Source organism: Cuculus canorus, chromosome 37 (assembly GCF_017976375.1).
Source record: "Cuculus canorus isolate bCucCan1 chromosome 37, bCucCan1.pri, whole genome shotgun sequence".
Taxonomy (NCBI): Eukaryota; Metazoa; Chordata; class Aves; order Cuculiformes; family Cuculidae; genus Cuculus; species Cuculus canorus.
In genome coordinates, this window is record NC_071437.1 from 163668 (window position 1) to 189945 (window position 26278).

Consider the following 26278-nt stretch of genomic DNA (forward strand, 5'->3'; position numbering starts at 1 on the left):
GCTCCATTGTCATGCACGGATGCTCCAGTGTCACCCACAGGTGTCCCACCGTCACCTATGTGTCATCCAGCGTCACCCACATCTGTCCCAGTGTCACCCACATGTGTCCCAGTGTCACCGGGAGGTCCAGCATCGCCCATGGGTGCCCCAGTGCCACCCACACGTGTCCCATTGTCACCCATGGGTGCTCCATTGTCATGCACGGATGCTCCAGTGTCACCCACAGGTGTCCCACCGTCACCTATGTGTCATCCAGCGTCACCCACATCTGTCCCAGTGTCACCCACATGTGTCCCAGTGGCACCGGGAGGTCCAGCATCGCCCATGGGTGCCCCAGTGCCACCCACACGTGTCCCATTGTCACCCATGGGTGCTCCATTGTCATGCACGGATGCTCCAGTGTCACCCACAGGTGTCCCACCGTCACCTATGTGTCATCCAGCGTCACCCACATCTGTCCCAGTGTCACCCACATGTGTCCCAGTGTCACCGGGAGGTCCAGCATCGCCCATGGGTGCCCCAGTGCCACCCACACGTGTCCCATTGTCACCCATGGGTGCTCCATTGTCATGCACGGGTGCTCCAGTGTCACCCATAGGTGTCCCACCGTCACCTATGTGTCCTCCAGCGTCACCCACATCTGTCCCAGTGTCACCCACATGTGTCCCAGTGTCACCGGGAGGTCCAGCATCGCCCATGGGTGCCCCAGTGCCACCCACACGTGTCCCAGTGTCACCCATGGGTGCTCCATTGTCATGCACGGATGCTCCAGTGTCACCCACAGGTGTCCCACCGTCACCTATGTGTCCTCCAGCGTCACCCGTGGGTACTCAAGTGTCACCCACAGGTGCCCCAGTGTCACCCACAGGTGCCCCAGTGTCACCCAGGAGTGTCCCAGTGTCACCCACAGGTGCCCCAGTGTCACCCACAGGTGCCCCAGTGTCACCCATGGGTGCACCATTGTCACCCACAGGTGCTCCAGTATCACCAGGGGGATCCGACATCACCCACGAGTGCCTCAGTGTCACCTGCGTCCTCTCCAGTGTCACCCACCGATGGGTCCTTGTCACCCATGGGTGCTCCATTGTCACCCACGGGGGGACCCAGAACCACGTGCCCTGGTGGGAGGGGCCGTGGCCCAATGACAGGAGGTGAGGCACGGTCTGGCGCGAGGGGGCGTGGCCAAGCAGAAGGCGTGGCCTTGTGCGAGGGGGCGCGGTCTGGTGAGAGGAGGCGTGGTCAGACCATAAAGTGAGCGGCCTAGCGGGGGCGTGGCCCTGGCACGACTGATAAGGGCGTGTCCTACGGGGAGGGGCGTGGTCCCGCCTGAGGGGGGCGTAGCCACGCTGAGGCGTGTCCTAGTGATGCGAGGCGTGGTCCTGCTGCGGAGGGGGCGTGGCCCCAGCGCGGGGGGACGGTCGGCGCGGCCGTGACGTCACTCGACGGCGCCGCCGCCGGGTTTACCTTGGGGGGGGGTGGGGTGGGACGAGATGGTGGCGGGAGCGTTCCCGCTGGCCAAGCTGCTAACGCTGGGCGCCCGGCAGCTCAGCCGCCCCCTGGCCGCTCGTATCAAGGCCGGGGCCCGCGCCAGCCCCTTCTTCCGCACCTACATCTGCCTCCCGCCCGCCCAGCGTGAGTACGGGGCACCGGGAGCGGGGGGGGACACCGGGGCGGGGGGGCACCAGGAACGGGGGGGGGGTTTGGGGACCGGGGGAGGGGTTTGGGGACCGGGGGAGGGCGCACCGGGAGTGAGAAGTGCTACCGGGACCCAGAGGAGTCTGGAAGGGGGGAAGGAACGGACACTGGGAATGAGGGGAGCAGTAAGGGAGGGGGGCACTGGGAAACGGGTTGGGTGGGGGGGGTGTACCGGGAGTGTGAGAGGGCATTGGGGGTGCCCAGAGATGAGGGAACCAGGAATGGGTGGAGGGAAGGGGTTTGGAAAGCACTGGGAAAGGCACAGAGAACCAGGGGGGGTGGAGGAACCAGGAATGAGAGAGGATTACTGGGAATAGGGGGTGTCAAGAAGGGGAGGCACTGGGAATAGGGGGAGTTGCCAGTACAGAGTGGGACTGGAAATGGACGGGGGGAGAGTTAGGGGGATGTAGAAACCTGGAATGGTGAAGTGGGGCCACTGGGTGTGGGAGAGGGTTCCTAGGAATGCAGAGGGTTCTAGAGGGAAGGAAGGGGGCACCGGGATGGTTGGGGTGCCCTGAGAAAAGGGACACTGGGAATGAGGCTGAGTGTGAGGAATATCCAGAGTCGGAGGGAGCACTGGGAATTGGGGGGCGCTGGGAATGAGTGGAGTGCAGAGGGGCTTCGCCATTCCCTGTTGTTTGTGTCCCCCCCCACCCCTGCAGTGTACCACTGGGTGGAGATGCGCACCAAGATGCGGCTGATGGGCTTCCGTGGCGCTGCCGTGAAGCCGCTGAACGAGGAGGCGGCGGCGGAGTTGGGAGCTGAGCTGCTGGGTGAAGCCATCGTCTTCGGCGTGGGAGGTCTCTGCGTTTACCTGGAGTACGCGCGGCAGGCGGGGCAGGCGCGAAGGCGTGAGGACGAGCAGGTGGCCACGCTGCGGGACTTGCAGGAGCGGCTGCAACGCCTCGAGGAGCAGCTCGATGCTGTGGTGGGACGCGACGGCTCAAACCGGGCACCCGACTCAAACCGGGCCCGTGACGGCTCGAACCGGGCCCCTGGTGGTGGTGCTGGCCACGCCCCCACCGCCTCAAGCCACGCCCACAATAGCTCCAGCAGTGGAGGCTCTGGCTGTGCCCCTGGTGGTGGTGCTGGCCACGCCCCCACCGCCTCAAGCCACGCCCACAATAGCTCCAGCAGTGGCGGCTCTGGCTGTGCCCCTGGTGGTGGTGCTGGCCACGCCCCCACCGCCTCAAGCCACGCCCACAGTAGCTCCAGCAGTGGTGGCTCTGGCTGTGCCCCTGGTGGTTCAAGCCCCGCCCCTTCCATCTCCAACAACGGGTATTCAGGCCACGCCCCCTCTCACTCAGGACACGCCCCTGTTGGCTCGAGCCATTAAAGGCACCTGCTGCGCTTCCTGCCTTTATTTTGGGGGGTGGGGCTAAAGGTGGGGCAGATGGGGCGTGGCACCTGCTTGGGGGCGGGGCTGTGGGTTGTGGGCCGGGGCCAAGAGGGGGGGGGGGGTGAGGCTGGGTCATGTGACCTGTGGGCGGGGCCAGTGGGGTGGGGATAAAAGCTGTGGATGGGGCCAAATAGGGGCTCTGGGAGGCGTTGGGGAGGCTGCAGGAGGGCACTGGAAGCGTACTGGGAGGGCACTGGGGGAACTGGGAAGTACTGGGGAGACTAGGAGAGCACTGGGAGGCGTTGGGGAGGCCCAATTCCAGTGCCCGGTTCTCGTTCCCAGTGCTGGTTCCCGTTCCTAGGAGCCGGTTCCTCTTCCCGTTACCCAATTCCAGTGCCCGGTTCTCATTCCCGGTGCCGGTTCCCGTTCCTAGGAGCCGGTTCCTCTTCCCGTTACCCAATTCCAGTACCCGGTTCTCATTCCCGGTGACGGTTCCCGTTCCTAGGAGCCGGTTCCTCTTCCCGTTACCCAATTCCAGTGCCCGGTTCTCATTCCCAGTGCCGGTTCCCGTTCCTAGGAGCCGGTTCCTCTTCCCGTTGCCCAATTCCAGTGCCCGGTTCTCATTCCCAGTGCCGGTTCCCGTTCCTAGGAGCCGGTTCCTCTTCCCGTTACCCAATTCCGGTGCCCGGTTCTCATTCCCAGTGCCGGTTCCCGTTCCTAGGAGCCGGTTCCTCTTCCCGTTACCCAATTCCGGTGCCCGGTTCTCATTCCCAGTGCCGGTTCCCGTTCCTAGGAGCCGGTTCCTCTTCCCGTTACCCAATTCCGGTGCCCGGTTCTCATTCCCAGTGCCGGTTCCCGTTCCTAGGAGCCGGTTCCTCTTCCCGTTACCCAATTCCAGTGCCCGGTTCTCATTCCCGGTGCCGGTTCCCATTCCTAGGAGCCGGTTCCTCTTCCCGTTGCCCAATTCCAGTACCCGGTTCTCATTCCCGGTGCCGGTTCCCATTCCTAGGAGCCGGTTCCTCTTCCCGTTGCCCAATTCCAGTACCCGGTTCTCATTCCCAGTGCCGGTTCCCATTCTGGTTCCCGTTCCCAGTGCCCGGTTCTCATTCCCAGTGCCGGTTCCCGTTCCTAGGAGCCGGTTCCTCTTCCCGTTACCCAATTCCAGTGCCCGGTTCTCATTCCCGGTGCCGGTTCCCGTTCCTAGGAGCCGGTTCCTCTTCCCGTTACCCAATTCCAGTGCCCGGTTCTCATTCCCAGTGCTGGTTCCCATTCCAGTTCCCGTTCCCAGTGCCGGTTCCCATTCCTAGGAGCCGGTTCCTGTTCCCGTTACCCAATTCCAGTGCCCGGTTCTCATTCCCGGTGCCGGTTCCCGTTCCTAGGAGCCGGTTCCTCTTCCCGTTACCCAATTCCAGTGCCCGGTTCTCATTCCCGGTGCCGGTTCCCATTCCGGTGCCCGGTTTCAGTGCCCGGTTCCTGTTCCTAGGAGCCGGTTCCTCTTCCCGTTACCCAATTCCGGTGCCCGGTTCTCATTCCCAGTGCCGGTTCCCATTCCAGTTCCCGTTCCCAGTGCCGGTTCCCGTTCCTAGGAGCCGGTTCCTCTTCCCGTTACCCAATTCCAGTGCCCGGTTCTCATTCCCGGTGCCGGTTCCCGTTCCTAGGAGCCGGTTCCTCTTCCCGTTACCCAATTCCAGTACCCGGTTCTCATTCCCGGTGCTGGTTCCCGTTCCTAGGAGCCGGTTCCTCTTCCCGTTACCCAATTCCAGTGCCCGGTTCTCATTCCCAGTGCCGGTTCCCGTTCCTAGGAGCCGGTTCCTCTTCCCGTTGCCCAATTCCAGTGCCCGGTTCTCATTCCCAGTGCCGGTTCCCGTTCCTAGGAGCCGGTTCCTCTTCCCGTTACCCAATTCCGGTGCCCGGTTCTCATTCCCAGTGCCGGTTCCCGTTCCTAGGAGCCGGTTCCTCTTCCCGTTACCCAATTCCGGTGCCCGGTTATCATTCCCAGTGCCGGTTCCCGTTCCTAGGAGCCGGTTCCTCTTCCCGTTGCCCAATTCCAGTACCCGGTTCTCATTCCCGGTGCCGGTTCCCATTCCTAGGAGCCGGTTCCTCTTCCCGTTGCCCAATTCCAGTACCCGGTTCTCATTCCCAGTGCCGGTTCCCATTCTGGTTCCCGTTCCCAGTGCCCGGTTCTCATTCCCAGTGCCGGTTCCCGTTCCTAGGAGCCGGTTCCTCTTCCCGTTACCCAATTCCAGTGCCCGGTTCTCATTCCCGGTGCCGGTTCCCGTTCCTAGGAGCCGGTTCCTCTTCCCGTTACCCAATTCCAGTGCCCGGTTCTCATTCCCAGTGCTGGTTCCCATTCCAGTTCCCGTTCCCAGTGCCGGTTCCCATTCCTAGGAGCCGGTTCCTGTTCCCGTTACCCAATTCCAGTGCCCGGTTCTCATTCCCGGTGCCGGTTCCCGTTCCTAGGAGCCGGTTCCTCTTCCCGTTACCCAATTCCAGTGCCCGGTTCTCATTCCCAGTGCCGGTTCCCGTTCCTAGGAGCCGGTTCCTCTTCCCGTTACCCAATTCCAGTGCCCGGTTCTCATTCCCGGTGCCGGTTCCCATTCCGGTGCCCGGTTTCAGTGCCCGGTTCCTGTTCCTAGGAGCCGGTTCCTCTTCCCGTTACCCAATTCCGGTGCCCGGTTCTCATTCCCAGTGCCGGTTCCCATTCCAGTTCCCGTTCCCAGTGCCGGTTCCCGTTCCTAGGAGCCGGTTCCTCTTTCCGTTACCCAATTCCAGTGCCCGGTTCTCATTCCCGGTGCCGGTTCCCGTTCCTAGGAGCCGGTTTCTCTTCCCGTTGCCCAATTCCAGTACCCGGTTCTCATTCCCGGTGCCGGTTCCCATTCCTAGGAGCCGGTTCCTCTTCCCGTTGCCCAATTCCAGTGCCCGGTTTTCATTCCCAGTGCCGGTTCCCGTTCCTAGGAGCCGGTTCCTCTTCCCGTTGCCCAATTCCAGTACCCGGTTCTCATTCCCAGTGCCGGTTCCCATTCTGGTTCCCGTTCCCAGTGCCCGGTTCTCATTCCCAGTGCCGGTTCCCGTTCCTAGGAGCCGGTTCCTCTTCCCGTTACCCAATTCCAGTGCCCGGTTCTCATTCCCGGTGCCGGTTCCCATTCCGGTGCCCGGTTTCAGTGCCCGGTTCCCGTTCCTAGGAGCCGGTTCCTCTTCCCGTTACCCAATTCCGGTGCCCGGTTGTCATTCCCAGTGCCCGGTTCCCATTCCCCTGCTCCCGCCCCTCCCCGGTGCTGCTCGGCCCCGCCCCGTCGCCGCCGCCGCCCTTTGTCCGTGGATGCGCGGCGGGGCCGGTCCGGTGCGGCGGGGCCGGGTGGGAGCTCCATGCGGGGGTCGCCGTTATGGGGCAGATCTTGGGCTTCGCCCACTGCAGTACGGACCGGGAACCGGGAGGGACCGGGAGAAACGAGGGGATAAAGGGGTGGTTGGAGGCACCGGGAGGGATGGAGGCATCGGGAGGGGCTGAGGATGCGGGAACCGGGAGGGATGGAGGCACCGGGGATGGAGGCACCGGCAAGGTTGGCGGCACCGGGAGGGGCTGGGAATGCGGTAACCGGGAGAGGTGGAAGCACCGGGGATGGAGGGATCGGCATGAAGGTACCGGGAAGGGGTTGAGGATGCGGGAACCGGGGATGGAGACACCGGGGAGGGGCGGCAGCACTGGGGATGGAGGTACCGGGAGCGGTTGGGGATGTGGGAACCGGGATGGGAGCTCTGAGGGGTGGGGGTTACCGGGAATGGAGGCACCGGGAGCGGTTGGGGATGTGGGAACCGGGAATGGAGCACTGAGGGTGGGGGTTACCGGGAATGGAGGCACCGGGAGCGATTGGGGATGTGGGAACGGGGATGGGAGCACTGAGGGTGGGGGTTACCGGGAATGGAGGCACCGGGAGCGGTTGGGGATGTGGGAACCGGGATGGGAGCACTGAGGGTGGGGGTTACCGGGAATGGAGGCACCGGGAGCGGTTGGGGATGTGGGAACCGGGAATAGAGCACTGAGGGTGGGGATTACCGGGAATGGACGCACCGGGAGCGGTTGGGGATGTAGGAACCGGGATGGGAGCACTGGGGGTGGGGGTTACCGGGAATGGAGGCACCGGGAGCGGTTGGGGATGTAGGAACCGGGATGGGAGCACTGAGGGTGGGGGTTACCGGGGATGGAGGCACCGGGAGCGGTTGGGGATGTAGGAACCGGGATGGGAGCACTGGGGGTGGGGGTTACCGGGAATGGAGGCACCGGGAGTGATTGGGGATGTGGGAACCGGGAATGGAGCACTGAGGGTGGGGGTTACCGGGAATGGAGGCACCGGGAGCGGTTGGGGATGTGGGAACCGGGAATGGAGCACTGAGGGGTGGGGGTTACCGGGAATGGAGGCACCGGGAGCGATTGGGGATGTGGGAACCGGGATGGGAGCACTGAGGGTGGAGGTTACCGGGAATCGGGAGGGGCGGCGGCCCCGGGGATGCAGGAACTGAGGATGAGGGCACCGGAATGGAGGGACCGGGGATGCGGGAACCGGGAGGGGTGGCAGCACCGGGGATGAAGGCACCGGGAGGGTACCGGGAACGGAGTCACCGGGGATGCGGGAACCGGGAGGGGTGGCAGCACCGGGGATGAAGGCACCGGGAGGGTACCGGGAACGGAGTTACCGGGGATGCGGGAACCGGGAGGGGTGGCAGCACCGGGGATGGAGGTACCGGGAGGGTACCGGGAACGGAGTCACCGGGGATGCGGGAACCGGGAGGGGTGGCAGCACCGGGGATGGAGGCACCGGGAGGGTACCGGGAACGAAGTCACCGGGGATGCGGGAACCGGGAGGGGTGGCAGCACCGGGGATGAAAGCACCGGGAGGGTACCGGGAACGAAGTCACCGGGGATGCGGGAACCGGGAGGGGTGGCAGCACCGGGGATGAAGGCACCGGGAGGGTACCGGGAACGGAGTCACCGGGGATGCGGGAACCGGGAGGGGTGGCAGCACCGGGGATGAAAGCACCGGGAGGGTACCGGGAACGAAGTCACCGGGGATGCGGGAACCGGGAGGGGTGGCAGCACCGGGGATGAAGGCACCGGGAGGGTACCGGGAACGGAGGCACCGGGGATGCGGGAACCGGGAGGGGCGGCAGCACCGGGGATGGAGGCACCGGGAGGGTACCGGGAACGGAGTCACCGGGGATGCGGGAACCGGGAGGGGTGGCAGCACCGGGGATGGAGGTACCGGGAACGGAGTCACCGGGGATGCGGGAACCGGGAGGGGTGGCAGCACCGGGGATGAAGGCACCGGGAGGGTACCGGGAACGGAGTCACCGGGGATGCGGGAACCGGGAGGAGCCAGGGATGCTGCACCGGTGCTGGGAGAGGATGGGGGGGGGCACCGGAGCAAGTTTGGGGGTGCCCCACCCCCTCCCATCCCCACCCCCCCCCCCAGAGGATGCTCCATCCACGGCTTCCACCACACCGGATTCCACGGAGGGTGAGTGGGGCGCCCCCCCCCCCATTTTGGGGTGCAATTTGAGGGGGGGGGGTGATGCCCTGACTGCCCCCATAACCCTCTTAAATCCTATGTCCCCCCCAAAAAACCCACCCCCACCCCCCCCAAAAAGGTGGCAACGAGGAGGCAGAATTCCCCGAGCTGCAAACGGCGGAGCCCCCCGAGAAAGAAGAGGAGGATGAGGATGAAAGGGGGGGGGGGACCCCAACCTTCCCCCCACGAACTCACCTTCTCCTATATTGCCTTTAGAGGGGAGGGGGGAGGACCCTCCGCTCACCGGGACTCCCGTCGAGGGGGGCGCCACCCCCCCCCCACCCCCACCCCCCGCCGGAATTTGGGGTCCCCCCGGGGTACCAAACCTCTCCCTAAAAAACCTGAGGAGCCCCCACCCCATCCCCAAGGGCAGATGGGGATGGGGGGGGTCCTGCTGGAGGTGGGGGGGGCTGAGGAGGAGGAGGAGGAGGAGGAGAAGACCCCTCTGATGAACCTGGGTACGGGGGGGGGGGGGTCTGGGTGCTGGGGGGGGGGGGGCTCGGGGAGGAGGGGGTGGCTGGGGTGATGGGGGAGGGGCAGCTTGGGCTGGGGGGGGCAGTTTGGGGGGGTTGGGGGGGTCTGGGGGCCATGGGGAGGGGTCTGGGGGGGCCATTGTAGGGGTTTTGGGGTGATGGCTGTGCCGGGGGGGGTCCAGTTTGGGGGGGTTGGGGGGGATGGGGGGGTGTGGGGGCCATGGGGAAGGGTCTGGGGGGGCTATTGTGGGGGTTTTGGGGTGATGGATGTGCCGGGGGGGGGCCAGTTTGGGGGGGTTGGGGGAGGCAGAGGGGGTCTGGGGGCCATGGGGAGGGGTCTGGGGGGGCTATTGTGGGGTCCTGGGGTGATGGATGTGCCGGGGGGGGTGCAGTTTGGGGGGGGCAGAGGGGGTCTGGGGGCCATGGGGAGGGGTCTGGGGGGGCCATTGTAGGGGTTTTGGGGTGATGGATGTGCCTGGGGGGGCAGTTTGGGCTGGGGGGGCCCAGTTTGGGGGGGATGAGGGGGTCTGGGGGCCATGGGGAGGGGTCTGGGGGGGGCTATTGTGGGGGTTTTGGGGTGATGGATGTGCCGGGGGGGGGTGCAGTTTGGGGGGGTTGAGGGGGTCTGGGGGCCATGGGGAGGGGTCTGGGGGGGGGGGCCATTGTAGGGGTTTTGGGGTGATGGATGTGCCGGGGGGGGTCCAATTTGGGGGGGCAGAGGGGGTCTGGGGGCCATGGGGAGGGGTCTGGGGGGGCCATTGTAGGGGTTTTGGGGTGATGGATGTGCCTGGGGGGGCAGTTTGGGCTGGGGGGGGCCCAGTTTGGGGGGGATGAGGGGGTCTGGGGGGGGGCCATTGTGGGGGTTTTGGGGTGATGGATGTGCCTGGGGGGGCAGTTTGGGCTGGGGGGGGCCCAGTTTGGGGGGGATGAGGGGGTCTGGGGGGGGCCATTGTGGGGGTTTTGGGGTGATGGCTGTGCCTGGGGGGGCAGTTTGGGCTGGGGGGGGCCCAGTTTGGGGGGGATGAGGGGGTCTGGGGGGGGCCATTGTGGGGGTTTTGGGGTGATGGATGTGCCGGGGGGGGGGGGGGGGGGGGGGGGAGAGGGGTCTCAGGGCCATAGAGGGGGGGGCTGGGGAGGTCTCCACCTACTGTTTCGCCCCCCCCCCCCCCCCCCAGCTTCCTGACCCCCCCCTTTCCCTGCAGCAGCGCCACCCCCATTCCCCTCCCCCCCCCTCCCTGCACCCCCCCCTGCACCCCCCCCTGCACCCCAACTCCGTCTGGAGCCTCCGGCATCTCCCGACCACGCAGAGACCTCGGCAGGAGCCAAAGGCGCAGGTGAACTGGGGAGCACTGGGGAGCACTGGGAAGGACTGGGGGGTGGCACTGGGCAGCGATGGGGGGGCTTGGAGTGCACTGGGAGGTACTGGGGAGCACTGGGAGGTGCTGGGGGGGCACTGGGCAGCACTGGGGGGGGCACTGGGAGCACACTGGGAGGTGCTTGAGGGGAAACTGAGGCACTCTGGGGGCACTGGGCAGCAATGGGTGGCTTGGAGTGCACTGGGAGGTACTGGGGGGGGCACTGGGAGCACACTGGGAGGTGCTTGAGGGGAAACTGAGGCACTCTGGGGGCACTGGTCAGCACTGGGAGGCTCGAGGGAGGTACTGGAAGGGCACTGGGAAGCTTTGGGAGACTCCAGGAGGGTTGGGGGGGGGCGGTACTGGGAGCACTGGGAGGCTCTGGGGAGCACTGGGAGGTGCTGAGGGGGGCACTGGGCAGCACTGGGGGGGCACTGGGAGCACACTGGGAGGTGCTTGAGGGGAAACTGAGGCACTCTGGGGGCACTGGGCAGCAATGGGTGGCTTGGAGTGCACTGGGAGGTACTGAGGGGGCACTGGGAGCACACTGGGAGGTGCTTGAGGGGAAACTGAGGCACTCTGGGGCCACTGGGCAGCAATGGGTGGCTTGGAGTGCACTGGGAGGTACTGGGGGGGCACTGGGCAGCACTGGGGGGGCACTGGGAGCACACTGGGAGGCGCTTGAGGGGAAACTGAGGCACTCTGGGGGCACTGGGCAGCAATGGGTGGCTTGGAGTGCACTGGGAGGTACTGGGGGGGGCACTGGGAGCACACTGGGAGGTGCTTGAGGGGAAACTGAGGCACTCTGGGGGCACTGGGCAGCACTGGGAGGCTCGAGGGGGGTACTGGAAGGGCACTGGGAAGCTTTGGGAGACTCCAGGAGGGTTGGGGGGGGCGGCACTGGGAGCACTGGGAGGCTCTGGGGAGCACTGGGAGGTGCTTGAGGGGAAACTGAGGCACTGTGGGGACACTGGGCAGCACTGGGAGGCTCGAGGGGGGTACTGGAAGGGCACTGGGAAGCTTGGGGAGGGCAGGGGTCATGGTACTGGGAGCACTGGGAGGCTCTGGGGAGCACTGGCAGGTGCTGAGGGGGGCACTGGGCAGCACTGGGGGGGCACTGGGAGCACACTGGGAGGTGCTTGAGGGGAAACTGAGGCACTCTGGGGGCACTGGGCAGCAATGGGTGGCTTGGAGTGCACTGGGAGGTACTGGGGGGGCACTGGGAGCACACTGGGAGGTGCTTGAGGGGAAACTGAGGCACTCTGGGGACACTGGGCAGCACTGGGAGGCTCGAGGGGGGTACTGGAAGGGCACTGGGAAGCTTTGGGAGACTCCAGGAGGGTTGGGGGGGGCGGTACTGGGAGCACTGGGAGGCTCTGGGGAGCACTGGGAGGTGCTTGAGGGGAAACTGAGGCACTCTGGGGACACTGGGCAGCAATGTGAGGCTCGAGGGGGGTACTGGAAGGGCACTGGGAAGCTTGGGGAGGGCAGGGGTCATGGTACTGGGAGCACTGGGAGGCTCTGGGGAGCACTGGGAGGTGCTGAGGGGGGCACTGGGCAGCACTGGGGGGGCACTGGGAGCACACTGGGAGGTGCTTGAGGGGAAACTGAGGCACTCTGGGGGCACTGGGCAGCAATGGGTGACTTGGAGTGCACTGGGAGGTACTGGGGGGGGGGGCACTGGGAGCACTGGGAGGCTTGGGGAGGGCAGGGAGTATAGTGGCCGGAGTACTGGGAGTACTGGGAGGCTCGGGGGGGGGATACTGGGAGCACTGGGAGGCACAGGAGGCTCCGGTTTCAGTGTGGCTCTGAGCTTCCAGGCGGGATTGGTGGCTAAAAATAGGGGTGACCCCCCCCCAAAAAATATGTTCCCTCCCCACCCGGCAGCACCCGCGGCAGCCATGGAGGGACAAGGTGTGGGTGGGGAACTGGGAGCACTGGGAGGCTCTGGGGGGTACTGGGAGCACTGGGAGGGGGGAAACTGGGAGGCTCTGGGGGGTACTGGGAGCACTGGGAGGTGCGGGGGGGTGGAACTGGGAGGCTCTGGGGGGAACTGGGAGGCTCTGGGGGGAACTGGGAGGTGCGGGGGAGGAACTGGGAGGCTCTGGGGGGTACTGGGAGCACTGGGAGGTGTGTGGGGGGGGAAACTGGGAGGCTCTGGGGGGTACTGGGAGCACTGGGAGGTGTGTGGGGGGGGAAACTGGGAGGCTCTGGGGGGTACTGGGAGCACTGGGAGGTGCGGGAGGGGAAACTGGGAGGCTCTGGGGGGTACTGGGAGCACTGGGAGGTGTGTGGGGGGGAACTGGGAGGCTCTGGGGGGTACTGGGAGCACTGGGAGGTGCGGGAAGGGGGAAACTGGGAGGCTCTGGGGGGTACTGGGAGCACTGGGAGGTGTGGGGGGGAAAAACTGGGAGGCTCTGGGGGGTACTGGGAGCACTGGGAGGTGCGGGGGGGAGTGGAACTGGGAGGCTCTGGGGGGTACTGGGAGGCTCTGAGGGGTACTGGGAGCACTGGGAGGTGCGGGGAGGGGAAACTGGGAGGCTCTGGGGGGTACTGGGAGGCTCTGGGGGTACTGGGAGCACTGGGAGGTGTGCGGGGGGGTGGAACTGGGAGGCTCTGGGGGGTACTGGGAGCACTGGGAGGTGCGGAGGGGGTGGAACTGGGAGGCTCTGGGGGGTACTGGGAGGCTCTGGGGGTACTGGGAGCACTGGGAGGTGCGGGGGGGAGTGGAACTGGGAGGCTCTGGGGGGAACTGGGAGGCTCTGGGGTGTACTGGGAGCACTGGGAGGTGCAGGAGGGGGGTGAACTGGGAGGCTCTGGGGGGTACTGGGAGCACTGGGAGGTGCAGGAGGGGGGTGAACTGGGAGGCTCTGGGGGGTACTGGGAGCACTGGGAGGCTCTGGGGGGTACTGGGAGGCTCTGGGGGGTACTGGGAGCACTGGGAGGTGCGGGGGGGAGTGGAACTGGGAGGCTCTGGGGGGTACTGGGAGCACTGGGGGGTGCAGGAGGAGGGTGAACTGGGAGGCTCTGGGGGGTACTGGGAGCACTGGGAAGCTCTGAAGGGGTACTGGGAGCCTCTGGGGGAGATATTGGGAGGCGCTAGAGGTGTGCTGGGAGCACTGGGGTGGCACTGGGAGGCACTGGGAGGTGCTGGGGGGGGTACTGGGAGGCTCTAGAGGAGGTACTGGGTACACTGGGAGGTGTTGGGTGGGCACCGAGAGTCTCTGGAAGGTATACTGGGAACACTGGGCGGTACTGGGGTGGCACTGGGAGCACTGGTGTCTGTCCCCGCAGCGTGGGTGCTGCTGTACTGGTGTGCTTGGCGCTGGTACTGGGAGCACTGGGGTGGTACTGGGGTGGCACTATTGTGGCACTGGGAGCACTGGGATGGCACTGGGAGCACTGGGAGCACTGGGAGCACTGGTGTCTGTCCCTGCAGCGTGGGTGCTGCTGTACTGGTGTGCTTGGCACTGGTACTGGGATGGTACTGGGAGCACTGGGGTGGCACTGGGAGCACTGGGATGGCCCTGGGGTGGCATTGGATGGCCCTGGGTGGCACTGGGAGCACTGGGATGGCCCTGGTGTGGCACTGGGGTGGCATTGGGTGGCCCTGGGGTGGCACTGGGGTGCTATTGGGGTGGCCCTGGGGTGGCCCTGGGTGGCACTGGGAGCACTGGGATGGCCCTGGGGTGGCCCTGTGTGGCACTGGGAGCACTGGGATGGCCCTGGGGTGGCACTGGGAGCACTGGGGTGGCCCTGGGATGGCCCTGGGTGGTACTGGGAGCACTGGGGTGGCATTGGGTGGCACTGGGATGGCCCTGGGGTGGCACTGGGAGCACTGGGGTGGCCCTGGGGTGGCACTGGGGTGGCACTGGGGTGTCATTGGGTGGCCCTGGTGGCTCTGGGAGCACTGGGGTGGCCCTGTGGTAGCACTGGGAGCACTGGGATGGCCCTGGGGTGGCCCTGGGTGGCACTGGGAGCACTGGGATGGCCCTGGGGTGGCACTGGGGTGGCACTGGGTGGCCCTGGGGTGGCACTGGGTGGCACTGGGGTGGCATTGGGTGGCCCTGGGTGGCACTGGGAGCACTGGGGTGGCACTGGGGTGGCATTGGGAGCACTGGGGTGGCACTGGGGTGGCATTGGGTGGCCCTTGGGTGGCACTGGGTGGCACTGGGGTGGCCCTGGGGTGGCATTGGGAGCACTGGGGTGGCACTGGGAGCACTGGGGTGGCATTGGGTGGCCCTGGGGTGGCATTGGGTGGCACTGGGAGCACCGGGATGGCCCTGGGGTGGCCCTGAGTGGCACTGGGAGCACTGGGGTGGCCCTGGGGTGGCATTGGGATGGCCCTGGGTGGCACTGGGAGCACCGGGATGGCCCTGGGTGGCACTGGGGTGGCATTGGGTGGCCCTGGGAGCACTGGGATGGCCCTGGGTGGCACTGGGGTGGCCCTGGGGTGGCATTGGATGGCACTGGGATGGCCCTGGGTGGCACTGGGAGCACTGGGATGGCCCTGGGTGGCCCTGGGGTGGCCCTGGGGTGGCCCTGGGGTGGCACTGGGGTGGCATTGGGTGGCCCTGGGTGGCACTGGGGTGGCACTGGGGTGGCCCTGGGTGGCACTGGGAGCACTGGGGTGGCCCTGGGTGGCACTGGGAGCACTGGGATGGCACTGGGTGGCACTGGGGTGGCATTGGGTGGCCCTGGGTGGCACTGGGGTGGCATTGGGTGGCCCTGGGTGGCACCGGTGTCTGTCCCCGCAGTGTGGGCGCTGCTGTGCTGGCACGCGCCGGGGCGGTCGGCGTTGGCGCTGGCGGCGGCGTTGGTGGCCGTGGGCTCCCTGGGGCGCTTCGGGGCGCTGAGCGTCGGTGCCCACGCGGCGTTGGCCGTCCTGGCTGTCACCGTCCCCCTCCACCTCTACCGCGCCGCTCTGCGGGCGCTGCGCCGGGTGCCACCTACCCCTGCCCGGTGAGAGCCAACCCCGGAGCCCCATGGGGCCACCTCGGATCCTCCCGTGGCCACCAGGACCCTTGTGGCCACCCCAGATCCTCCCATGGCCACCAGGACCCTTGTGGCCACCAGGACCCTCCCATGGCCACCTGGACTTCCATGACCACCCCAGACCCTCCCGTGGCCACCAGGACTCCCATGGCCACCAGGACCTTCCCATGGCCACCTGGACTTCCATGACCACCCCAGACCCTCCTGTGGCTACCCATAGCCCTGTGGCCACCCCAGACCCTCCCGTGGCCACCAGGAGCCCTGTGGCCACCAGGACCTTCCCATGGCCACCTGGACTCCTGTGACCACCCAAGACCCTCTTTTGGCTACCCATACCCTTGTGGCCACCCCAGATCCTCCCGTGGCCACCAGGACCCCTGTGGCCACCAGGACCCTCCCATGGCCACCTGGACTCCTGTGGCCACCCCAGACCCTCCCATGGCCACCTGGACTTCCATGACCACCCAAGACCCTCTTTTGGCTACCCATACCCCTATGGCCACCCCAGACCTTCCCATGGCCACCTGGACCCTTGTGGCCACCCCAGATCCTCCCGTGGCCACCAGGACCCCTGTGGCCACCAGGACCTTCTTCCCATGGCCACCTGGACTTCCTTGACCACCCAAGACCCTCTTGTGGCTACCCATACCCCTGTGGCCACCAGGACCCTCCCATGGCCACCTGGACCCTTGTGGCCACCCCAGATCCTCCCATGGCCACCTGGACTTCCTTGATCACCCAAGACCCTCTTTTGGCTACCCATACCCCTATGGCCACCAGGACCCTTGTGGCCACCCCAGACCTTCCCATGGCCACCAGGACCCCTGTGGCCACCAGGACCTTCCCATGGCCACCTGGACTTCCATGACCACCCAAGACCCTCCTGTGGTTACCCATACCCCTATGGCCACCAGGACCTCCCATGGCCACCAGGACCCCTATGGCCACCCCAGACCTTCCCATGGCCACCAGGACCCCTGTGACCACCCAAGACCCTCCTGTGGTTACCCATACCCCTGTGGCCACCAGGACCTTCCCATGGCCACCAGGACCCCTGTGGCCACCAGGACCTTCTTCCCATGGCCACCTGGATTCCCGTGACCACTCAAGGCCCTCCTGTGGCTACTCATAGTCCTATGGCCACCAGGACCCTCCCATGGCCACCTGGACTTCCATGACCACCCAAGACCCTCTTTTGGCTACCCATAGCCCTGTGGCCACCAGGACCTTCCCATGGCCACCAGGACCCCTGTGGCCACCAGGACCTTCCCATTGGCCACCTGGACTTCCATGACCACCCAAGACCCTCTTTTGGCTACCCATAGCCCTGTGGCCACCAGGACCCTCCCATGGCCACCAGGACCCTTGTGGCCACCCCAGATCCTCCCGTGGCCACCAGGACCCTTGTGGCCACCCCAGATCCTCCCGTGGCCACCAGGACCCCTATGGCCACCAGGACCTTCTTCCCATGGCCACCTGGACTCCCATGACCACCCAAGACCCTCTTTTGGCTACCCATACCCCTGTGGCCACCAGGACCCTCCCACGGCCACCAGGACCCTTGTGGCCACCCCAGATCCTCCCATGGCCACCTGGACTTCCTTGACCACCCAAGACCCTCCCATGGCCACCTGGACTTCCTTGACCACCCAAGACCCTCTTGTGGCTACCCATACCCCTGTGGCCACCAGGACCCTCCCATGGCCACCTGGACCCCCGTGACCACCCAAGACCCTCTTTTGGCTACCAATAGCCCTGTGGCCACCAGGACCCTCCCGTGGCCACCAGGACCCCTGTGGCCACCAGGACCTTCTTCCCATGGCCACCTGGACTTCCTTGACCACCCCAGACCCTCCCATGGCCACCTGGACTTCCATGACCACCCAAGACCCTCTTTTGGCTACCCATACCCCTGTGGCCACCAGGACCTTCCCATGGCCACCAGGACCCCTGTGGCCACCAGGACCTTCCCATGGCCACCTGGACTCCTGTGACCACCCAAGACCCTCCTGTGGTTACCCATACCCCTATGGCCACCCCAGACCCTCCCATGGCCACCAGGACCCTCCCATGGCCACCAGGACCCTCCCATGGCCACCTGGACCCCCATGTCTACCCCAGACCCACCACCATGGTCACCTTGAGATGTTTCTTGGTCACCCGAGACCCCGATGTCTCTGCTGTCCCCATGTCCCCCGAGGTGGCCCCCATCGCTTTGGATGTCCCCACCCTCATGGCACGCGGGGGTCTCGGCTGCCCCCATCCCTTCCCATCGGATGTTCTTGGGGGGATCTCCATCGCCGTGACCGTGCCGTGTCCCCCGGTGTCCCCGCGCAGGATGGGGCCGGAGGTCGCCGTGGGGCTGAGCCCCGAGCAGCAGCGGCGCTGGGCGCGGCGCCTGGCGCGACACCTCAGCGCCGCCCTCCGCACCCTCACCCGACTCTTCCTGGTCCACAGCCTTCCCGAATCCCTCAAGGTGACCGTCAACCCCAGGCGGGGACATGGGGGACATTGGGGACATGGGGGACGTGGGGGGCATGGGGGGCATTGGGGACATGGGGGGCATTGGGGATATGGGGGGCATTGGGGATATGGGGGCATTGGGGGCATTGGGGATATGGGGGGCATTGGGGACATGGGGGGCATTGGGGACATTGGGGACATGGGGGGCATTGGGGACATTGGGGACATGGGGGGCATTGGGGATATGGGGGGCATTGGGGACATGGGGGGCATTGGGGATATGGGGGCATTGGGGGCATTGGGGACATGGGGGGCATTGGGGGCATTGGGGACATGGGGGACATTGGGGACATGGGGGGCATTGGGGATATGGGGGCATTGGGGGCATTGGGGATATGGGGGGCATTGGGGACATGGGGGGCATTGGGGATATGGGGGCATTGGGGGCATTGGGGATATGGGGGGCATTGGGGACATTGGGGACATGGGGGACATTGGGGACATGGGGGGCATTGGGGACATGGGGGACATGGGGGGCATTGGGGACATGGGGGACATGGGGGACATGGGGGACATGGGGGGCATTGGGGACATGGGGGGCATTGGGGATATGGGGGACATGGGGGACATGGGGGGCATTGGGGACATGGGGGGCATTGGGGACATTGGGGACATGGGGGGCATTGGGGACATGGGGGGCATTGGGGATATGGGGGCATTGGGGACATGGGGGGCATTGGGGACATGGGGGGCATTGGGGATATGGGGGCATTGGGGGCATTGGGGACATGGGGGGCATTGGGGACATGGGGGACATGGGGGACATTGGGGACATGGGGGGCATTGGGGATATGGGGGGCATTGGGGACATGGGGGGCATTGGGGATATGGGGGGCATTGGGGACATTGGGGACATGGGGGACATTGGGGACATGGGGGGCATTGGGGACATGGGGGCCATTGGGGATATGGGGGCATTGGGGGCATTGGGGACATGGGGGGCATTGGGGGGCATTGGGGGCATTGGGGACATGGGGGGCATGGGGGGCATTGGGGACATGGGGGGCATTGGGGATATGGGGGGCATTGGGGACATTGGGGACATGGGGGGCATTGGGGACATGGGGGGCATTGGGGACATTGGGGGCATGGGGGGCATTGGGGACATTGGGGGCATTGGGGACATGGGGGACATGGGGGGCATTGGGGGCATTGGGGACATGGGGGACATTGGGGATATGGGGGGCATGGGGGGCATTGGGGATATGGGGGACATTGGGGACATGGGGGGCATTGGGGGCATTGGGGGCATTGGGGACATGGCGGGCGTTGGGGACACCGGGGACATGGGGGGCATGGGGATATGGGGGCATTGGGGACACCGGGGACATGGGGGGCATTGGGGATATGGGGGACATGGGGGGCATTGGGGATATGGGGGGCATTGGGGACATGGGGGGCATTGGGGATATGGGGGGCATTGGGGACATGGGGGACATGGGGGGCATTGGGGACATGGGGGGCATTGGGGATATGGGGGGCATTGGGGACATTGGGACATGGGGGGCATTGGGGACACCGAGGACATGGGGGACATGGGGGACACCAAGGACATGAGAACATGGGGGACACCAAGGACATGAGGATATGGGGGGTGTTGGGGACATGGGGGACACCGAGGACATGGGGGACATGAGGACACTAGGGACACTGGGGACATAGGGGACATGGGGGACACCGAGGACATGAGGATATGGGGGACATTGGGGACACCGGGGACATGGGGGACACAGGGAGGGATGGGCGGAGGGGCTATGACAATGGTGTTGACCATGGCCATGGTGGTGGCAGTGAGGGTGGTGGTGGCCGTGGCTCTGAGGTTGGTGGTGGCCGTGGTGGTGACCAAGGTGATGACCATGGCTCTGAGGTTGTTGGTGGCCATGGTGGTGACCAAGGTGATGACCATGGCTCTGAGGTTGTTGGTGGCCATGGTGGTGACCAAGGTGATGACCATGGCTCTGAGGTTGGTGGTGGTGGCCATGGTGGTGACCAAGGTGATGACCATGGTGGTGGTGGTGGCCATGGTGGTGACCAAGGTGATGACCATGGCTCTGAGGTTGTTGGTGGCCATGGTGGTGACCAAGGTGATGACTATGGTGGTGGCCATGGTGGTGACCAAGGTGATGACCATGGCTCTGAGGTTGGTGGTGGTGGCCATGGTGGTGACCAAGGTGATGACCATGGCTCTGAGGGTGGTGGTGGCCGTGGTGGTGACCAAGGTGTTGACCATGGCTCTGAGGGTGGTAGTGGCCATGGTGGTGACCAAGGTGATGACCATGGTGGTGGCCATGGTGGTGACCAAGGTGATGACCATGGCCTTGAGGGTGGTGGTGGTGGCCATGGTGGTGACCAAGGTGGTGGCCATGGTGGTGACCAAGGTGTTGACCATGGCCTTGAGGGTGGTGGTGGTGGCCATGGTGGTGGTGGTGGCCATGGTGGTGACCAAGGTGGTGGCCACGGCCATGGCGAAGCCAGTGACGCCAGGTTGTGGCCGCAGTTCGCCTTCTTTTTCTACCTTCTGACCTACGTTGGGGCCGTCTTCAACGGGGTGACCCTGCTGGGAGCAGGTACGGGGACAGGGGACATGGGTGGGGACAGGAGGGGGGACACCAGGGGACGTGCTGTGAGGTGTCACCTCCTGCCCAGGCATCATCTGCGCCTTCACCTTCCCCGTGATCTACCAGCACCATCAGGTATGGGGACATGGGGACACCACGGGGACATGGGGTGGGTTGGGGACACCAGGGGGACACAGGGAGGGTTGGGGACACCAGGGGGACATGGGGGTCTGGTGAGGGTTGGGGACACAGGGAGGGTTGGGGACACCAAGGGGGACATGGGGAGGGTTGGGGACACCAGGGGGACATGGGGAGGGTTGGGGACACCAGGGGGACATGGGGGTCCGGTGAGGGTTGGGGACACAGGGAGGGTTGGGGACACCAAGGGGGACATGGGGAGGGTTGGGGACACCAGGGGGACATGGGGGTCCGGTGAGGGTTGGGGACACAGGGAGGGTTGGGGACACCAAGGGGGACATGGGGAGGGTTGGGGACACCAGGGGGACATGGGGGTCCGGTGAGGGTTGGGGACACAGGGAGGGTTGGGGACACCAAGGGGGACATGGGGAGGGTTGGGGACACCAGGGGGACATGGGGGTCCGGTGAGGGTTGGGGACACAGGGAGGGTTGGGGACACCAGGGGGACATGGGGGTCCGGTGAAGGTTGGGGACACAGGGAGGGTTGGGGACACCAGGGGGATATGGGGGTCCGGTGAAGGTTGGGGACACAGGGAGGGTTGGGGACACCAGGGGGACATGGGGGTCCGGTGAAGGTTGGGGACACAGGGAGGGTTGGGGACACCAGGGGGACATGGGGAGGGTTGGGGACACCAAGGGGACATGGGGGTCCGGGGAGGGTTGGGGACACAGGGAGGGTTGGGGACACCAGGGGGACATGGGGGTCCGGTGAGGGTTGGGGACACAGGGAGGGTTGGGGACACCAGGGGGACATGGGGGTCCGGTGAGGGTTGGGGACACAGGGAGGGTTGGGGACACCAGGGGACACAGGGAGGGTTGGGGACACCAGGGGGACATGGGGGTCCGGTGAAGGTTGGGGACACAGGGAGGGTTGGGGACACCAGGGGGACATGGGGAGGGTTGGGGACACCAGGGGGACATGGGGGTCCGGGGAGGGTTGGGGACACAGGGAGGGTTGGGGACACCAGGGGACACGGGGAGGGTTGGGGACACCAAGGGGACATGGGGGTCCGGGGAGGGTTGGGGACACAGGGAGGGTTGGGGACACCAGGGGACATGGAGAGGGTTGGGGACACAGGGAGCGTTGGGGACACCAGGGGGACATGGGGGTCCGGTGAGGGTTGGGGACACCAGGGGGACACCGGGAGGGTTGGGGACACCAGGGGGACACCGGGAGGGTTGGGGACACCTTTGGGGGTCCCCCCCTGTCCTCAGGCGCAGATCGAGCAGAGACTGCAGCTGCTGAGGAGCCACCTGGGCCACCTCCGGGCCAGGTGAGGGACCCCCAAAAACCCTAAACCCAACCCTGGGGACCCCCAAAAACCACACCGGAACCCCAAAACTCCCCACCTAAACCCCCCCACCACCACCTGCGCCCCAAAACCATCCTTGAACCCCCAAACTGACTCCCTGTCCTCCAGGATGCTCCAGAGTTTGGGGGTGTCCCTGCTGCTTTTAGGGTGCTGTGTGTGGGGGTTTTGGGGTGCCCTGGAGGGGTTGGGGGTGCTCCAGAGTTTGGGGGTGTCCCTGCTGCTTTTAGGGTGCTGTGTGGGGGGTTTTTTGGGTGCCCTCGAGGGGTTGGGGGTGCTCCAGAGTTTGGGGGTGTCCCTGCTGCTTTTAGGGTGCTGTGTGTGGGGTTTTTTGGGGTGCCCTGGAGGGGTTGGGGGTGCTCCAGAGTTTGGGGGTGTCCCTGCTGCTTTTAGGGCGCTGTGGGGGGGGTTTTGGGGTGCCCTGGAGGGGTTGGGGGTGCTCCAGAGTTTGGGGGTGTCCCTGCTGCTTTTAGGGTGCTGTGTGTGGGGTTTTTTGGGGTGCCCTGGAGGGGTTGGGGGTGCTCCAGAGTTTGGGGGTGTCCCTGCTGCTTTTAGGGCGCTGTGGGGGGGGTTTTGGGGTGCCCCCCCTTAACTCCCCCCCCCCTGCACCCCCCCAGGATCCGGGCCACGGTCCCCAGTGCCAAACTGGAGAGGCATTGACCCTCCCAGTGACACTCCGAGGTGACAGTTGGGGGGGGGGGTGTGGAATTGGGGGTGTCCCCCCCCCTTTCTGCCCCCCCTGAGTGTGTGTATGGGGGGGGGGGCACTTTAATAAAACCTCTTGTGACACCCCGGCTCGATGTGGGGGGGGGGGGATGACACGAAAAAGGGGGACACTGAGGGACACAGTGGGGGGGGGGGGGGGGGTGTGGTGACATTGGGGACATGGGGGGGGCGACACACAAGGGGACGTTGGGGACAAGGGAGATGAATTGGGGGGGGGACACGATGAGGACACAAGAGGGAACAATGAGGGGACAGTGTCGTCCCCCCCCCCATGTCCCACCTGTGTCCCCTCCATCCTCAGTGTCCCCTCCATCCCCAGTGTCCCCCCTTTTCACGGGCTGGCCACGCCTTCTTACGCCTCGGCCACGCCTCCTTTGGCCTCGGCCACGCCTCCTTTCGTCCTGGCCGTGCCTCCTTTGGCCCCGGCCACGCCTCTTTCGGCCCGGCCACGCCTCCTTTCGTCCTGGCCGTGCCTCCTTTGGCCCCGGCCACGCCTCTTTTGGCGCGGCCACGCCTCCTTTCGTCCTGGCCGTGCCTCCTTTGGCCCCGGCTACGCCTCTTTTGGCGCGGCCACGCCTCCTTTGGCCCCGGCCACGCCTCTTTTGCCCCCGGCCACGCCTCCCCGCCGTGGCCACGCCTCCCCGCGCGTTGCCACGCGACGTAAACAGAGGACGCCGGACGCGGTGACGTCAGGAGGATGGAACGCGGTCACCGGGGCGACGGCGCGTGTTTACAGCGGCGACAACGGAGGAGCGGGGAGAGAGGGGATGGGGACAGCGGGGATGGGGACAGTGGGAATGGGGACAGCGGGGGATGGGAAAGGGGACAGGGATGGGGACAGCGGGAATGGGGATGGGACCGGGAAAGGGGACAGCAGGAACCGGGACAGCGGGGATGGGAACGGGACAGGGATGGGGACAGTGGGAATGGGGACAGTGGGAATGGGGATGGGACCGGGAATAGGGACAGTGGGAATGGGGACAGCAGGATGGGGACAGTGGGAATAGGGACAGTGGGAGTGGGGATGGGACCGGGAATAGGGACAGTGGGAATGGGACAGCGGGATGGGGACAGTGGGAATGGGGACAGCAGGAAGGGGACAGTGGGAATGGGGACAGTGGGAATGGGGATGGGACCGGGAATAGGGGACAGCGGGAATGGGAACAGCAGGATGGGGATGGGGACAGCGGGAATGGGGATGAGACCTGGGATAGCGGGGATGGGAAGGGGACAGGGATGGGGACAGCGGGAATGGGGACAGCGGGAATGGGGATGGGACCGGGAATAGGGGACAGCGGGGATAGGGATGAGACCTGGCAAGGGGACAGCAAAGATCGGGACAGCGGGGATCACAGGAACACCGGGAATGGGGACATCAGGGACGGGACCGGGACAGCGGAGACCGTGGGAACACCGGGAATAGGGGAGGGGCCACCAGGGGACTGGGACACCGGGATTAGGGATAGGACACAGACACTGGGAAGAGCCCCCCTGGGACCTGGGGACAAGAATGGGACACCGGGGATAGGGACACCGGGCATGGGGACACCGGGGAGGTGAAGGGGGCGGGGACAACCGGGGCTGCACCCCCCCGGCCCCGCCCCCCCGGCTGTGGGCGGAGCAACAGAGAATCAATGAATGAATCCATGAATGAATGAATGAATGAATGAATGGAGGGGCGTGGGAACGGCCCCCCCCCCCCCCCCCCCGGTCGTTGTGGCCCCGCCGTGACTCAGCTCCGGTTCCCGCCGGTGACATCAGCCCCGGGGGCAGTCCCGGGGAGGGCGGGGGTGGGGATGGAGGTCCCTACACCCCAATAGCGGGACAGGGCTCACCCTTCCCGGTAGCAGAGTGCTTTCAGTCCGGTCCCGGTAACACCCCGGTAAATGACTCCCCAACACTCTCAGTCCGGTCCCGGTGAAGCCCCGGTAAATGACTCCCCGACACTCTCAGTCCGGTCCCGGTGAAGCCCCGGTAAATGCCTCCCCGACACTCTCAGTCCGGTCCCGGTGAAGCCCCGGTAAATGACCCCCCGACACTCTCAGTCCGGTCCCGGTGAAGCCCCGGTAAATGACCCCCCGACACTCTCACTCCGGTCCCGGTAACACCCCGGTAACTGGGACCCTGCCCCAGTGCTTTCTATCCGGTCCCGGTGAAGCCCCGGTAAATGACTCCCCAACACTCTCAGTCCGGTCCCGGTGAAGCCCCGGTAAATGACTCCCCAACACTCTCACTCCGGTCCCGGTGAAGCCCCGGTAAATGCCTCCCCGACACTCTCAGTCCGGTCCCGGTGAAGCCCCGGTAAATGACTCCCCGACACTCTCAGTCCGGTCCCGGTGAAGCCCCGGTAAATGACTCCCCCACACTCTCAGTCCGGTCCCGGTGAAGCCCCGGTAAATGACCCCCCGACACTCTCAGTCCAGTCCCGGTGAAGCCCCGGTAAATGACTCCCCCACACTCTCAGTCCGGTCCCGGTGAAGCCCCGGTAAATGACTCCCCGACACTCTCAGTCCGGTCCCGGTGAAGCCCCGGTAAATGACCCCCCGACACTCTCAGTCCGGTCCCGGTGAAGCCCCGGTAAATGACTCCCCGACACTCTCAGTCCGGTCCCGGTAAAGCCCCGGTAAATGACTCCCCGACACTCTCAGTCCGGTCCCGGTGAATCCCCGGTCCCGGCCCCCCATAAACGCGGTGACACCCGGGTCTTGGGACGTTCCCGGTGTTTCCAGTCCATCCCAGTAACCACACACCCCTCCTGATGCTCTCCGTTGGCTCCCGGTAACACTTTCTTTGCTCCCGGGATCCCCCCCGCGGTCCTCCCAGTCCGGTCCCGGTGCACATCCCGGTGGACTCTTAATCGGGTGGGGAAGAACCACCGGGGAGAGGTTACCGGAGAAAACGGAGGGTCCCGGGGTGAGCGGGGGAGGATGGGGGGGGGGTCCCAGGAGGGGTTACCGGGGATCCCGGGGGGAGTTGCTGGAGGAAAAGGTGGAGGCGGCGGGGGTGGGGGTCACCGGGTGATGGGGAGGAAGCCTCGGGGAAGGTTACCGAGGGATTTACCGGGGGAGTGAGAGATGCCGGGGTGGGGAAGAAGCACGGAGAAAAAGGGGTTACCGGAGGAGAAGGGGTTACCGGAGGAGAAGGGGTTACCGGAGGGAGGGGGGAATCACCGGGTGAGGGGGAAAAGGGGGTGGGGGGGAGACGGGGGGAGGTCCACAGGAGGGACTATACCGGAGGAAAACGGGGGGGGGGGTCATCGGGTGGGGATTACCGGGGGAGGGGAGAGGGGGGTATCCCGGGGCGGAGGGAGGGGGTCCGGGTGCGGAGTGGGTCAAGGGGGGTGTGGGGGGGGAGGTTTTGGGGGGGTTACCGGGGTCCCCGGACAGTTCAAAGCCGTTTCTAGAACCGTATAGCTCCCGTTTCTATTAATACACGCGTTTCGGCGGCGGCGGCGGCGGCGGCGGAGGGAATCCCTGTGACGTCATTGCTAGGATACCAAACAAACACTCCGAGACAAGCCCATATATGGTTAATTGCGTCAC

General features: G+C 65.8%; 2 protein-coding genes and 1 long non-coding RNA gene across 3 annotated transcripts; all 3 read left to right on the forward strand.

The window, feature by feature from the left end:
- The first annotated feature begins 1470 nt into the window (after nt 1–1470).
- OPA3 (outer mitochondrial membrane lipid metabolism regulator OPA3) lies at nt 1471–3056 on the forward strand. The gene is made up of 2 exons (XM_054052912.1): nt 1471–1632; nt 2358–3056. The coding sequence occupies exons 1-2, from the start codon at nt 1491–1493 to the stop codon at nt 3029–3031; spliced, it is 816 nt and encodes a 271-aa protein (XP_053908887.1). The 5' UTR covers nt 1471–1490; the 3' UTR covers nt 3032–3056.
- A 3236-nt stretch (nt 3057–6292) lies between these two features.
- On the forward strand, nt 6293–8919 carry LOC128850038 (uncharacterized). Its single transcript, XR_008447534.1, has 3 exons — nt 6293–6448; nt 8503–8547; nt 8678–8919. It is a non-coding gene; the product is annotated as an uncharacterized LOC128850038 (long non-coding RNA).
- Nucleotides 8920–10371: 1452 nt separating this feature from the next.
- RTN2 (reticulon 2) lies at nt 10372–22711 on the forward strand. The gene is made up of 8 exons (XM_054052911.1): nt 10372–10405; nt 12314–12340; nt 15184–15388; nt 17759–17897; nt 20442–20511; nt 20591–20637; nt 21916–21974; nt 22628–22711. The coding sequence occupies exons 2-8, from the start codon at nt 12328–12330 to the stop codon at nt 22668–22670; spliced, it is 576 nt and encodes a 191-aa protein (XP_053908886.1). The 5' UTR covers nt 10372–10405; nt 12314–12327; the 3' UTR covers nt 22671–22711.
- Nucleotides 22712–26278: the final 3567 nt, after the last annotated feature.